The sequence below is a fragment of the Columba livia genome, chromosome 1, assembly GCF_036013475.1.
Source record: "Columba livia isolate bColLiv1 breed racing homer chromosome 1, bColLiv1.pat.W.v2, whole genome shotgun sequence".
Taxonomy (NCBI): domain Eukaryota; kingdom Metazoa; phylum Chordata; class Aves; order Columbiformes; family Columbidae; genus Columba; species Columba livia.
Genome location: NC_088602.1, coordinates 151,529,462 through 151,545,195, shown reverse-complemented (window position 1 = coordinate 151,545,195; position 15,734 = coordinate 151,529,462). Strand labels below are relative to the sequence as shown.

Here is a 15,734-nt window from a genome sequence, read left to right as displayed (position 1 = left end):
AATGGAAAATAAAGTATATTTCTAGAGTGTTTTTGATCTCACTTGGTGAAATCCATCAACTAGAGGGACTCATAGCATAAATGCCACAAAGTAGGAAGGTGGCTGCTTTTTCTTCCTCTAAAGGCTTGTCATTCTGCCTTTATTGTAACACTTTATTGTGACCCTAATGTTAAGGTTGCAGAGCACTTACTCTTTAGGGTACATGTTGCACTGGAAGAAAATTTACTGGTCTTTTTCTTCCCATGATAGTAGATAGAGCAGTGGCTTATTTAGGGAGCTTTCCTGATAAGACAGCAAGTAGCAGTGATGATACACAGGCCCAGTTCAAATTCAACTACTTACAAAACAGTCTTTATCAGAGGGAGCATATGTTTTGTCTTTGAGACACTCAGTTGTGCAGGCGACTTGATGGACTCCTGTCATCAAAGAAGGATGAGAGCAAAGAGACCAAATGTGGCACTTCACTCCCAGCTAAGGATAAATGGAGACCTGGTCCTCCTCCTCCTTGGGTTTTTGCACTAGGAAGTGTCCCATTGAATCGGTAGGACTCTGCAGCACATAAAGCACAGCACTTGTGTAAATTGTTATAGGACTGAGATATTACGTATTTTAGGATCATTATACATTATATCATGAGTCTCAAGACATTTCTCCAGGCTGAAAATGGGCCACTTCACATTCAGAATATATCCAAAATCAGGTCCTGAATTCAACATAAATATTTTTCACTATACCTTGTCAGAAGACAAGAGGAGAAAACTCCAGCTTTCTTTGCAGCCAGTTCCATTAACTGCCCAGGTAATCCTATTTTTTGGACAGCACTTCAGTCTGGACCCATTTTTGTCTCTTTCTCTGACACATATACATAGTTTTTTGTTGTGTTGATCTTTACATCAGGGATTCTATTCCGACCTTGCAAAATCACCTCCCTTCCTCAACATTTCTTCCCAAAACTTCCAGCCCCATAGAAGTTTAGAGACTATTTACAACAGTGACTCTGTGCAATTGCAGACATCATGGACATGTCCATTCCCAGGTAATCATTCACTCCCCAAGTTCTGGGTCAGCAGTATGTGACCTAAGACCAAACAGAGAGTGGAAGGAAGAAAGAAAACAAGGAAGAAACGAAAAGAGAGGGAGAAAAGCCCATAGGGATAACAATGCCCTCTGTGACATCTATTTGGCCACTACCTCCAGCATAAATACTTTGACGAGGAAGTGGAAGTCAGTCCATTCTTGCAGCTGGAGATTCTCTTTGCATCAAGCACATCCCCAGGCAGCACCTTCATCAGACTGAGGCCCACTGTGCACGCTGGAGCGACACCAACTGTACTCAACTGAGGCTGAGTAGCTAGGTTCCATGATCATCTATAATGGATAATAAAAATACAAGGATTAGTGTAATAAAAAAGCTAAGGCTTTTCATACAGAAAAAATACATATACATATATATATATAATTACTTGGGTGCAGAACTCTTTTATTATAAACAGTAGGATTTTTCAAGATGTATATTTTTTTCTAGATTTTGGTTGATTTTCACAGTATCACAGTATGTTTGGGATTGGAAGGGACCTCAAATGATCATCTAGTCCAACCCCCTGCTGGAGCAGGAACACCTAGGTGAGGTTGTACAGGAACGTGTCCAGGCGGGTTTTGAATGTCTCCAGAGAAGGAGACTCCACAACCTCCCTGGGCAGCCTGTTCCAGTGCTCTGTCACCTTCACTGAGAAGAAGTTTTTTCTCAAATTTAGGTGGAACCTCTTGTTTCCAGCTTGATCCCATTACCTCTTGTCCTATCATTGTTTGCCACTGAGAAGAGCCTGGCTCCATCCTCATGGCACTCACCCTTTATATATTTATAAGCATTAATAAGGTCACCCCTCAGTCTCCTCCAAACTAAAGAGACCCAGCTCCCTCAGCCTTTCTTCATAAGGGAGGTGCTCCACTCCCTTAATCATCTTTGTTGCCCTATGCTGGACCCTCTCCAGCAGTTCCCTGTCCTTCTGGAACTGAAGGGCCCAAAACTGGACACAATATTCCAGATGGGGTCTCACCCCATATCAGGGTGATTAGGATGATTACCCATAGGGTGATTACCCATATCAGGGTAAAAAACAAAACAACAGCCCACATTTCAAGATGCAATAGTATGCAAGTTAATTATCATTGTTGTGGAAAACTCTTTTCCTTCCCTTTATCCCCAGCATGCTACATTTTTCTTTTACTCTTCCTCCAGAACCTCCAGTAACAAACACTTAGCCACTGCTAAATATCTGTCAATTAACTGAAAACTTTTATCATTTTACATCTACATATATATTTAAGAAGGATGCTTTCTTGCGTTCTGGTCTTGGCAGGTTTTATCTATTGAACAGGACAAAAAACAGTTACTGACCTTTACAGATCCAAGCTTTTATCGTTTGCTCCTGGGATAGAAATAGAAGGAAGCAGCAAATTAAAAGGACTACAGTGTAACTAAGAAAACAGAGACTGAATAAATACAAATAAAACATATTCTTTGCTAATGGAGACAATAATTTCAAAGTGATTATGTAGCAGTGGAGCCTTCTGTAATGCAGGGTGCCTGGAAGGGATGGAAATACTTTCTGTAAAAGTCAGTCTGTGTGTGTGTGTACATACATTTGTGTGTGTGCATGTGTGCTTATATTTAATGTCAAATCTCACAAATGTAATGATCTTTCTTAATAAATGCTCTCAGTAAACAGTGAAGATTTTATAACAGACTTGTGTTTTACTATAAGAATACAGGTTTTTTTCTTCCATTTGGGTTTCTCTAGAGATGATCAGCACAGGCTAAGTGAGATAAACAGAGGGAGAATCTCTGTAGGTGGCTTCCCACATCACCATAAAAAATTACAATGGACAAAGAGTTGTATTAGTACTTTCTGAGAATGCTTCATCTTGAACACGAACAGTTGACTGTGCAAATTCCCTCTTCTCAGTGAAAATTAGGTGTTGCTCTGTCACCTGGAAGGCAAAAGTGAGTGTGTCTCTGTGTGTGTGCATGTATGACTATCATGCATTTGAGTATTAATTACAATTCTACCTGTGCAAGGCCAGATGGATGATGAAGCACAAACAGTTTTTTAACTTCAGTTGTAGTAGTGCACAGGTTGAGCTCCAGGCTCTTACAATTCTCAAAGTGGCCTTCATGCTGCTAGCGGTTAGTTTTGAGGGAACATCTCATCTCACTCACTGCTGGTGGTCCTCCTAGACCCACTTAATGAACCACTACTCCCAGAAGACTAGAGCACAGAGAGGTAGGAGAACTCGGGTCTCTTCCACACAAAGTCCTCTCCATTAATATACTCCATGTATAACAAAAAGAGGCTGCATAAAGACAGAGACGGCCTTCTAAGACCCTATTTTATGAAGGTAACCCACCAGAAAACAGCTGATCTAAAAGCTCTTTGCTAGACCTGTCTATCGCATTTGGGGGCAGAGATGGGATGGACAGGAGAAAATAGAGACCTGTGTTCCCTGCATGATGGAGCTTTGGGAAGCTAAGCATGACTTGAGACAATTCTCAAGCACTCCAGGCTTACTGATGAGATCAGAGAGCTCCCACAGAAGAACAATAACATCTTAAACTCATTACTCAGTAACCTAAAAAATTAACTAATTGCCAAGTAGCATATTAAAAATGAATTGAAATTTTTATTTTGTAATTAAGGAATAGTGAGTACTCAGTCTCCTTTCCAATGGTAGGATTTAGGTTGCTGAGTTCATTAGTGGCTTGAAGAATACACTGTCAGTTTTCATATCTTATAATACTTCACTTTCTTCCAAACAGTTTCAGAAGCCTGTATAAATCTCCCAGTCTTGTAAACAGTGCAAAGCATCTCTTTCTTTTGGCAGTGAGTGATGGAATGGCTTGTATGGAGTAATTAATTACTCTAACATTTTAACTAACAGTTGGACACAGAAACAAAACCAGGAAAAGTATTTGGAAAAGAAAGTTGATTTAGGAGAAAAGGATAGCAAAAGAACAAAAAAAAAAAAAAAAAGAGAAGAAATTGACATACAATAAGCATTACCTGAATTTCTGCATAATTCTATTTACTCCATTAATGTAATTTAACTTCTTTGCTCTACTCTTGAGACTTAATCATCTCTCATGGAATGCACACACTCATTAAAGTCATTGTTAAAGTAGAACAGCTGAGCATGACAGGGCTGGGGATAAAGTTTTCCCACTGTTTAGCTGTCAGAGTAATTTAAACAAAAAAATCAAACTCCTCATCTGTAACCCATCTTCTGTGTCAATATTGTACAGGTTGAAATAACTGTGTACTGAAACAAACTGCTTTACAGAACTGCTAAATGTCAGGAATTGAGGCAGACAGACTTCAGTATGCACAAACCAGAGAACTGTTGCCTGCTAGAATAGCTTTCTGGCAGATTTCTTTCTACAGACTGGCACTGTCACTACAGGTGACAAGCAACACCTATAGCTGATGGGAAATTAGTACAATAAAGGAAAAACACTAAGTATACTTGGAATTAATTTCAGAAACTTCAGAAGTCCCCTACAGTTTTCACAATCAAATGAGAACACCACACTTCTGTGTATTAGTTTATTTAATTCTTTATCGCCACTAAGAGCAAGTAAATTATGTTGATACAATTGGTAAACATATACATTTGCTAGAGTCTCCCACAATCCCACAGAACTAAGGGAAACATTAAGGGATGTTACAGGATTAATGCTTTCATTCTACAATATGGATATATGGCTTTCATACAAGTTTAAAAAAATCAAAAAGGTAACACACTGCTAGCTTACAAAATCAATATACAAACTGAAAAAAAAAAAAAAGGAACAGGAAAAAGAGAGTAACCCATGAGAAGATATCATATAGCAATGGTTTAATAGATATATACAGAATCAGAAATCCATTGAACACAATATTCAGGCTTTAATTTGTTATTTTGACTTTAGTTTCTTCTTTCTGTTTAACACCCAAACTGCAAATATCAAGATTATTTCTGTTTTACCTTTTTTAGTTTTTTTTTTTTTTATATATATATTTTTTTCCCATTTTTCCTTATTTTTTTTTTTTATTGGCAGCAAAAAAGCATTTTTCTGCCAGGATTTCTATGCTCACACCTAATTGAAGCAGTTCATCCACTTTTAAGCTTTGAACAAAGTCCTTCCACATACTTGGTGTGACAGAAGAGAACATCACTCTGGCACTAAGTCCTATTGGCCATTTCATTGGCATGTGTTTTCCATTTTCCTTGGACACAGCTATCCCTAAACTGATACGCTGAGGAATGGAAAGAAACCTAGCTGTTTATACCTTATACTACAGTTTTATCCTCATGTAAATAACAACATAGGACAAGAAACTCTTTCACTACTTTATCTTGAAAACATGGCAGCACTAGTTATGAGACACATTTTGAGTTACAGATGCACTTTTTTATATTTTGCTTCCCCATATATGGACATATGTATATATGTGCAGTATGTACGCATGTATATTTAGAGAGCTGCAGTGTCTGATGCCAACGTACTCATTAGGTGGTTTCTAGCTCCAAACGGCAGCAGCACTAGCCTGCATCTGCTTCAGGTTCCCTCAGCAACCACAGCATACACTGGATTATCAGAGCCACTCCCTTCAGCTGTCAAAATCTAGATGAACTATATAACTATAATACGGGAAGTGTAATGAATGACCTAATGAGAAAAGTTAAATATTGTCTTATTGCCAGGTAGATTAGGGTGAGGGAATTCAAACACTGTAATTAACTGAATGAAACTGGGTATGGGTAAGACAGCCCTGTAGATGCTATCCATTTTCCTACATTTACATTACAGAATTCAGGGATAAAGCTTTTGTACAGCCCTTAACTTTGAATGACCTTCTGAAATGGGAATACTTGGGAGCCTCTGTTTTATCTCATCAGTGAATTCATACACTGGACACATGCTCTCAGTTTTGCTGTGAGTTTCGTCATTGTGGGATTTTTTGTTTAAAGAAAGGAATAAGAACTGTAAGTACAGTTTTTTTCACAGGCAACTCACTCAAAGCCAAGTGATTTAAAGGTTAAGAAATACCTACTGAGTTTCTAGTACACCAAGACACCACATATTTAAATGGCAAACTGCAGAAAGGGCAAAAGGAACGCACAGCCCCACCAATGAGATGGTGATTGCTGATAATAGTTGAATTCTCATGTTTTCCAGGAAATATCTAATTTCCCCTCAGGTCAGAGTGATGAGGCACAAGGCAGACAGCCTTTTTTGAAGAGGAGCAGAAAGGGAACATTAGGAAAATTATTAGACTTCAGCATTTTTTAGTTTTGGTCCAAAAGCACCCAGTTTTCTGCTGCTAGAAACAAGACTGCCTAGGCCTTCTCCAAACACAAACACCCATAGGGTAGAAGTGGCTCTCTTTGCACTCTGCTTTGCTCAGACAAGTTTTCCACTGTCCCTGAAGCTCTATGTGCCATGTCTTTTCCCTTTAATGTGATGGTAAAAGAGGACACGACAGGAAAGAATGCAGCTTCTTGCTGCTGTTTATCTAGATAAGGTGTTTTTTCTAATTAAGGGTAGACACTCTTTCATCATAGTCTCTAATTTTTATCAAATATGATGCATTTCTGTTCCCTAGGAATTTTTGCCCAAGTTGAGCTACAACAAAGATTTTATCTGCAGGTCACCCTTCCAATTACTGCAGGAAATCTCTTAGTTCATGCTCATATTTCCTTGTTTATTGTCATCTTCTGATTAACAAGTTGCTTTCGTGTCTTTTAATCTTAGAAGGACATAATGAGTGGTACCTGATGGCAGGGGCTTGCTGGGGCTGTTTTGCAACAATCCAGTAAGAAATGGAGAACACAGGCTCAAGCATGAAGAAGGATCAACAATATCCACAGAAGTTTGGCTGAGAGGTAGAGTGCCTTTGCAGAATTGACAGAAAACCTACAAATACTAGAAAAATTAGAGATGAGTGGGGAAAGACAGACAACAGGTATAAACTGTGCCCACAAAGGAGAGAACACAGTCAGAAGTTCACAGAAGATGCTGTCCTAGAGAGTTTAAAAAGACTGAATGCAAGATACCTACCCCCGTTGACATCCTGCTTCCCCATCCTATAAGAACCTGGAGATGTGAAAGACCATTGTCTCATGTCAAAATAGTGTACCTCACTAACATTTTGCTTTAGAAAAGTAGCAGTTTTACATTGTTAATGCTGTTGAACTTCTTAGACTGAGGCAAAGTCAGGTTGGCTTTTGTCCCACCCTCATCATTGACATTAGACTAAGGAAACTCAAAATAAAGGTCATATGTTAATAGAGTCCATTAAACAAATGGGAATGCCATACAATGTTTATCTTCAGGTGCTACCTGCTAACAGCATGGTTAGTTTTGAGGGTTTCATAGGCTTGTTTCCATAAACAGTCTCCATTCACTTCCCCTTAGTTCATCCTAATGCTCTGTTGTTTTACTTCAATTCTCCATTGTCACATGCCAAGTGGTGGAGGATGTACACCAAAGTTACAGAAAAGTTATGTTTTCTCCTATCAACATCATCATAACTTGTACTCCTAAACCAGAAAAGACAGACATGCTATTGTCTCATTTTGACATTGCATCCTTTTGGACATGTTCTTTTGAGGTCGGAGTGGAATTTTACTTCTCCGTATTTTTAGTAACATTCTACATTTGACTAGTTTTCATTAAGGCACAAATCAAGGAAAGACTGAAAACAAATGTGCCAACCAGTAATCCTGCCTTCCCTACTCAAGAAGCATGCAAAAGAAGTTTGTATAAAATGTTCCTGACTTCATATCTGTCTCTTCTTTATAAAGTCTCCAACACAGTCTGTTGATATGCTTTATAATTATTATTCTTCTTCCATTTATCATTATTTTTCTCCTTTGAAAAACAGTATAGCCCAGAATGTGATTATGGAATTAGAAGATGATAATCAGTAAGTTACAACTTACTGTCTACCTGCATGTACAAGAAATGTTTTCCCTTCCTGGAGCCTTGCCCTGTGGTTTTGCTGTACTTAATAGACTGTTAAATAGGCCAGGCTGACAAGCAATTATTCTTTTTCAATATGGGCACTTCTGTCAGGAGACATGTCAAAGTCAGAAAATGCCCCAGTTCTTAAATATTGTTTTGAATCAAAATATAGACAGGTCTAATTGCTTAGAAACATGGGTGTGCCTATGCAGAGGAAAGGAAAGGAGCTATACCCAAATTCCTCTAAGTTTAAAGCTGCTGGGGCCCAGAGTCTGGATGCATATTCATCCTTAGCTGATGTTCAGCAACTCACCCCTCTCTTTTCTAAGAGATCTGAGTCTTCAGAAAAAGGCTGTTATTTAGGGATTTCTGTCATCTCCCCATACCATATTACAGCTGTAGCAAATGAAGATAGAAACTGCTTCTTGAGAGGGACATTAATGAAACAAGCTTCAGTCAGTTAAACTAGCTAAGCAACACATCTATGCTAAGTCATTTTCCATTGTAAGAGGATAGCACCAAGAGGAAAAAACACATATTTCATCTGAAGTAGCTGCCCCCACAGCACTGTCAGACAAGCATGCCTCCCAAAGAAGGGAGGGTAAAAGATTAGAAAGCAAGTAGGGAGAAATTTCAGAATTACTCAGGTGGAAACTGAGCAAGATGGGCTGAGAAAAAGGTTTGTTCAGAATCTTGCCTCTTGCTTTCTTGATAACTAGTGATAACTAGTGAAGCAACTGCCCCTATTAGGTACCAGGTACCTCCTTTCAGAGCTGACCTGACTGACCTATTCCATTCAACCTTCCTCTGTGTTCTGCCATGGATTACTTTTATCATCTCCTTTATAGCCAGTTTCCACAGAAAGTCTTCTGCTGGTTTCTTGGGAATTTTCTTCATTGTTTACAAACTATGGCATACACAACTCCAATTACTGTCAACAATAAGATGTCAGTACAGATCCAAATATATGTGGCTGAGTAGTACAAAGGAAGCATTCTCCTATTTCACACCCTTTGCTACCAGGACTGCTGCACTTTCTTCTGGTCCTAACGCGGCATTTTTTTGTTTGTTTCTTTGTTTTCTGTAAACTCTCTCCATGGAGGCCCTACACCACTATCGCACGAATGGGAACTTGACCGGGCCTCCTTCAGAAACTGTTAGGAATGTTCTTTTACCAAGACAGATTGGCAATTAATCATGAGGGCCATAAGGTGTCAGAGGAAACACAGGGGAATTTGTATTTTCTTCTTACTCACAGAGGTGGATATTGGAAGTCACGTCTAAGGCTTGCTAAAGGATAGTCAAGCTGTTGGTCTCAGCATCATTCCCAACTCCTGCCAGCTCCCTATGTAATATGGACTAGATTACTCAGTGTAAGACCATGGTGCAACAGTGTTCGCACTCAAAGTTGAACCACTTTAAGTGAACTGATGCAGCATTTAGACAGAAAACCTTTGGTGAGTGAAAAAGCTTCTTTCTCCCTTTGATTTCAATCAGACCTACCAATCCACTAGTTTAAGTCTGAGGCACAAACACTGGCAGACCTGATTAGACCATGAACAAACCAAATAGCACCCAGAACCACCCAAATATGAACCTTTATATTATATTTTGGATTTGGTCATTGCACGTCCACCACATGATGGGGACATTTTTTACTATATCACTGGTTTAGGTATGTCTAATAGTGTAGTCAAAATAACAAGAACATCAACACAGACTGCAAAACACACCCAAGGAGTCTGGGAAATACTTGTATGGCTAATCTATCATAAGCTATGTGCAGCCATGGCTAGCTGGCTTCAGAAGGGTTTGGGAATGTCTACAGAAGGATTTGCCTCGCTGTGAGTTCAAATCAGCCACACCCTCCATGGGAGAAAAAAGAGGGTGAGCTCTGCAGTGGTTATAATTTTTTTTTGTTTTTTTGCATAGAAAAGGGGAGTGATACATTAGTTTGGAAAAAGACTCTCTGCTTGTCTACAAGCTAATTCCAAACAAGCGATGTGATTTACTCTGATGAACACACCCCGCTGCAGCTTGGCTAAAATCAGCGGGTACCCACAGGAGTATAAGGGAGAATATTCCTCCTGACCAGCAGGCAAGCCTGCAGCCTACACAAACAATAAAGCTTATTTCCAGCTGGTGAACTGTAAGATTTAGAATTTAAAAGCAATGATTTTGAAACTAATTTGGGCACTGAAGTCCCTTATGTTTCCTCTAAAAAGCCTGGTCTGATGGTTGTTTAGTTTGTTAAACGACCCTTTACCGGTGGACAGACCAGCCCTTTGTCAGATCTTTTTTCTACTTTGTGATTTTTCCCAGAACTTATCATTTAAAATAGGTTAAATTAAACTGAAAATCAGTTTGTTATAATTTTTTTTTCCATGCAGACAATTTTAAAAAATTAAAACCATGGAACTATTTTTATGTTGACTGAACTTTTCCAAGGTCCTTTTACTTACATAAAAATGAAAGAAAGCGACAGGTACTGGTTTATATTTCCCTTCTGTTTTACTAACAGAGAGAAAAAAAAAAATCCTGTTGGTTTCAAGTCCCACAAATTGTCCTTTTTTTGCTCAAAAATAGGAACTATCTCAGGCAGTTTCCAAAGAGATTTCTTCTGTTTCTTCCCACCAGACATACTATTCTTCAACCATCAACAGGAAGATTCCCACTGATACAAAAGGGAGTTGGGTCAGGCAGAATCACAACAATTTCAACTAGATTTTGTGAAAGGGATATTCTCCCTTCTGGGAAACTAAACAAATAGAATAAAGTGTTTTTCGGCTTTTACAGGTAAACCAGAGGAAACTACCATCCACCAGCAAAGCTATGCTAAAAAAACGGAAAGTTTTGCTATTATTCCACTTGGAAAAATCATTGCTAGAAAACAGTGAAAAAGTAAGACTCTTCTATATCCAACCATTGAAAGATTTCATAATTTTTACTGCCAACATCCAAAATATGGCCAAGGATAGGTGTGCTACTGTTTTTTACACAGAGATGGTGGCATTTTGGAATGAACATTCACCACACATCCAAAAAAAAAAATATTCTGTGCCTCTAAATACTCAACAAAATGCCCCTATCCTTTCCTTAAACAAATAATTTCATACAGTTATCCAGATGCAATAAAAACTTAAGAAACAAGCCTGTTTTTTTTTCAGATGTAAGGTCCCAGTCTTAATTATAATTGCATCGAGCCAGACTCCTGTGTCCACACAGGGCACCACTGGCTTCAGCACTGCTCCACACAGGTTCAGGTTCTGCTTGCATGGAGTAATTACCAGATTGAGACCTATGGCAAGACTAGAGAAAAAAAATATTTTAAAAACCTCTACATTGTTCAATATACAATAGACTAAATGAGTTTGGAGTCCTTTATTATAGGCCTCTAAAAATTGTTGTTAGGGTTATACATTAAAAATACTAAAGTAATTAAAAAAAGATATTTTTTTTCTGTGTTTGCTTGTTTCCTTCTATGGTACCATTAAGCTATAAATAATTTTAGGATAAAACGCCTAGGTATAAATGAAACTGTTAACCGATCGTGTTTGCTGATGTTCCTTTCTCACACTGCCCAAGTTGACTCCTTTAATCCAGCATCTTCTCTTGTTTCTTGCCTTCCTTTTTCTTCTTCTTGGATTCTGTCAAAATAATAATAACCATAAAAAATTAACATCTAACAGTCACTGCAATAAATTTCATTCAATGCCCCTGAAAGTTCCACCGGTTTACTCTATGCATACAAGAACTAATTTTGATTCCTCGTTCTGAACAAGGAAAGGGAAAACAAGAGGAAAAGAAGAGGAAAAAAAAAAAAAAGAGACATCGAGTTGCTAGAGAAGGTGGAAAGGGGGGTGCACGTCCAGTTTGGAACCCTTCCTATCTGAGCAGCTGACCCTGTTTAGCATGCAAAGCATTGTCTCAGGAACTTGCTTTGAAAATAAGAAAACGGCAGGCAGCTCCTGGAGAAACCAGGTCATGGCTCAGTGGAGAGCTGGAAGAAATCTCTGCCCACCCTCCTCACACACATACCCTTCCCTTCGCTTCCTTTCTATTTAATTGTTAGTCTTTGGCTTTCTCTGAATACAAGAGCAACTCCAGAACATGGTGAGAAAGCTCACTCGTTTCTTCACCTTCTCCATCGCCAAACCTTTGCCCTTTGTCTGGGACAAACACCTACATACAACTTGAGAGGCAAGTGAAGTCATGAGAGCATAGTCTGTCCAGCCAGCTGGTGCCAATAGGACAGGGAAGGGACTGGGGAACTTCTGCCTCTCTGATTAATTTGGGGTAAATACGGGAATGATGTGCAGGTACAAGTGAAAGTTTATAAATTAAACTACCATCTGCAGTAACTTTCACTATGGTTTAAGGCAGTGTGGTGTTGTACAGGTAAAGGAAATTCACAGAGGGGCCTAAAAATAAATATTAAGAGGATTAGGTACTCTTGCATCACATGTCACCTTGTAATAAGGGAAAAAACAGTTCTCACTGGAAATGTAAATAAATCCTTGCGGATCCCACCAAAAAAATCAACAGGCACTACAGAGAGATGGAATACTTTCTATGAAGTATCTTTCCTGGCACCAAAACAGCAAGCAAGCAGACCCATGTTTGCCTTAACCCAGACTTTGCTTTCTTTCTTTAAACCCTGTCTTTGTTTCTTCCTTCTCAAAAAACATTACTTCCCCATGCCTGTCTCCACCCTCAAAAAAAAACAAACAAACAAAAAAAACCCAAAAAAATACAACCAAAACAAAACAAAAAACCCAAACAAACAAAAACCTAACAAGCTGAGAGAAAAAAAAAAAAATATCTCAGCTTAAATAACAAATATCACCATAAATGAAGAGACAAGCACTTGGCCCTTAGTGTGGTATTATTTTTTCTGAGTATTATTCCTTTTTTTCCTCTGACCATAGACAGTCAAGCAATCATCAGCTCTGGTAGAACCGGCTTACTTGCATTAAAGCCAAGGGAGCTGCACTGACATCTTTCAGACATGGATAGGGTCAGTGTACCTCCAGAAGAAGGGACATTTAGGTCATCACGTTTCTTTTATTGTTGTTTTTCCTGTTTTTTAGTGTTTCAGAACAACATTTTTTTCTTCATCTTCTTCAACAAGATAAAAATCTTTTCCAGTAATTCTTTAGTGAGAGCAATATAAAATACCTGTTTCATGTTTAGTCACATAATCTGCTCTAAAACCTTACAATTGTTGCTTAACATTTAAAGGCATAATAATTCAAAACAAGAAGCAATTTGTAAGTCTGAAAATGAACACGATTTTATTATTATTATTATCATTATCGTTATTATCATTATTATCATTATTATTTTATTTACCCACCTTTGTATTTGCATGCATGTATTTATGCACAATTGTAGTCTGGTGCCATTCACAAAATCTGGCACTATTTACAAACTGTCATTCCAAAATGTCCTTTTTCATTAAGTTAATAGCCGATCTGCTTTCAGCTAAAGCTTTTTCCCTCCTACAAATTTGCTGTCTCCCCTCCTATCCTCTTTTACCCACACCCCCCTCTTCCTCTAATTTTCACTCTGTAACACTGACCCTCCTGGATTCTGCATTTATTGTGCTCTCTCTTGCACCCTCTGCCCCACCTCCAACACTACTTTTTGTGAAAGAAACAGCAGCAGTTTGTCAATAAGACCAACACTGGAATCTGTGAAATCTATTTAGACTCAGCATAAGCAGAAAGGTGTTTTCTGCAGACTTCAGCTAAACTCACTAAAAGCCAAAGAGACACATGAACATGGACAGACCACCAACAGGACTCTGGAGGTGTTTAATAGATGTGTAGATGAGGTTCTGAGTCACATGGTTTAGAGGTGGACTTGACAGTGTCAGGTTAACAGTTGGACTCAATGATATTAAAGATGTTTTCCATCCAAAAGGATTATATGATTCTATGCCTTCTCCACTCTGGACCAGGCTTCCTTTACCTCAAGGAAATACTTAGTTTTACCATCCTTGTGTACCCTTGCAGTAAAACAAAAGTACCCAAAGAGCTATGTATGCTCCAGAATATTAATGAGGGTGACAAAACAGTCCCCATTTTTTGTGTCTGTTTTACGGCATACACTTTCCTCCTTTCCTCTTGTCCCACAGTGAGAGGCTGCCTAGCCATGCTCTTGCTCAGATGGAGGCCAGAATCTTAGATCAGGGCACACGCAGACAGCAAATTCAGAATACCAATCCCTAACATTTTGTGATTCTGCGTGTATACCTGGCAGTTCCTGCAGGGCACGGCAACCAAGCATTGCACAGCCATCCCACTCCCCCCAGTACCCAGAGCATTTCCAGAGATAAGAACACCCACACAGCATTGTACAAATAGCCCTGCAAGAGCAAACTGTGTCGGATGCACACACACCAGATTATCTAATCATTCATTACCTGAATAACCCTATGAATAGTTGTATGCCTAAGAGTTATTTGCAGGATTAAAAGGTGTGTGGTCATAGACTAGCACTGGACCCACTTCTGTGGGTCTGTGATGATCAGTAACAAAAATTCCAGTAAGCATCTTACTGAGTAAACAAATTAATTTCATAAGCCGAAATTTTCTATGCAATTTGGAATGGCAGCAGCCTTCTTTAAATAGCAATCTTTATTCTGGAGCTTCATTCTCACTGTAGAAGCAGCAAAAGAAAGTAATTATGTTGAACAGGACCCACATACCATTTGAAGCCACTCTTAAAGTATAAGGCACAAAAGGGAGGTAATTACATTTTAAGAGAAGCCAAGCTTTGTAAGGCAAGATTTGCAGGTATTTATTTTAACTTGTTGAGAAGAAGGTAACAATTCACTCATGGCACTGCTGAACTCCTATATATAAATGTCAAGCAGTGTCCCCAAAAGCAATAGAAATTATCCAAAGTAGCAAAAGCTGTGCTAATGGCAGGTTAAAGCAAAGAATTTCTGCAGCAGGTGTTCAGGACACAGTTTTTCCAGGAACTAGCACTCAGTCCCACTGAGTGCAGAGGAAGGCAGGTTTTTTAAAGGGCTCTCTACTTCTCATTGTGGCAAATTTTCCAACGCATATGGTTGCTATGGTGGTGCAGAGAAATGGAACCATTTGGTGCAGGACAATTTTGAATTTTGGGGTTGAAATGCCAAACCACATGGAAGGGGGCAGGCTTGACTTTGACAAAGCCATGGATTTTACCCCTTGATCAAAAAAAAAAAACTCACCTTCATGCGCTTCACCCTGCTCCAAGGAATAGAAATTTTACCATCTTGTGATTTCTACGACTGTAGAAATAAATCCCTTGATTTCTGAAATACCCTTTAAATACAGCATTTCTTCTGCTTACAGAGAAAGACAATCTTTCATGGCTAATTCCTTTTCCTCCTATTTTCCTGCATTATATAAAGCATTTATGTATTCTAAATGAGTTTAAGAAAGAAAAACCACATTACGATAGCAATTTTGTTCCATAATGAATTATTCTGAAAAGCCTATTTAAGCAACACACAGTTCTACTGGATGGAAAAAAAGGCAATGCTCCACTAGCTAAACAGCAGTAGAAGGCAACTTTCCAATTAATCAATGACCTTGATGTGACTTTTACTTCATTAATATATTACAATTGATTATATCCCTATACTTTAGCTCTGTGCTGTTTAATGACTTTCTGTAGTTGCCTGTAAGTGTTTCTTGATTCTTCCACTCTTCCAGTCACTCCTCTCCAGCAA

General features: G+C 38.7%; 1 protein-coding gene across 1 annotated transcript in view; it reads right to left on the bottom strand.

The window, feature by feature from the left end:
- Nucleotides 1-4,587: 4,587 nt before the first annotated feature.
- Nucleotides 4,588-15,734, bottom strand: part of PTN (pleiotrophin) — a 76,580-nt gene continuing 65,433 nt past the window's right edge. The window contains exon 5 of the mRNA XM_065038817.1: nucleotides 4,588-11,652. Within this exon, the coding sequence (XP_064894889.1) occupies nucleotides 11,600-11,652 (53 nt within the window). The 3' untranslated portion in view covers nucleotides 4,588-11,599. The remainder of the gene's footprint in view (nucleotides 11,653-15,734) is intronic.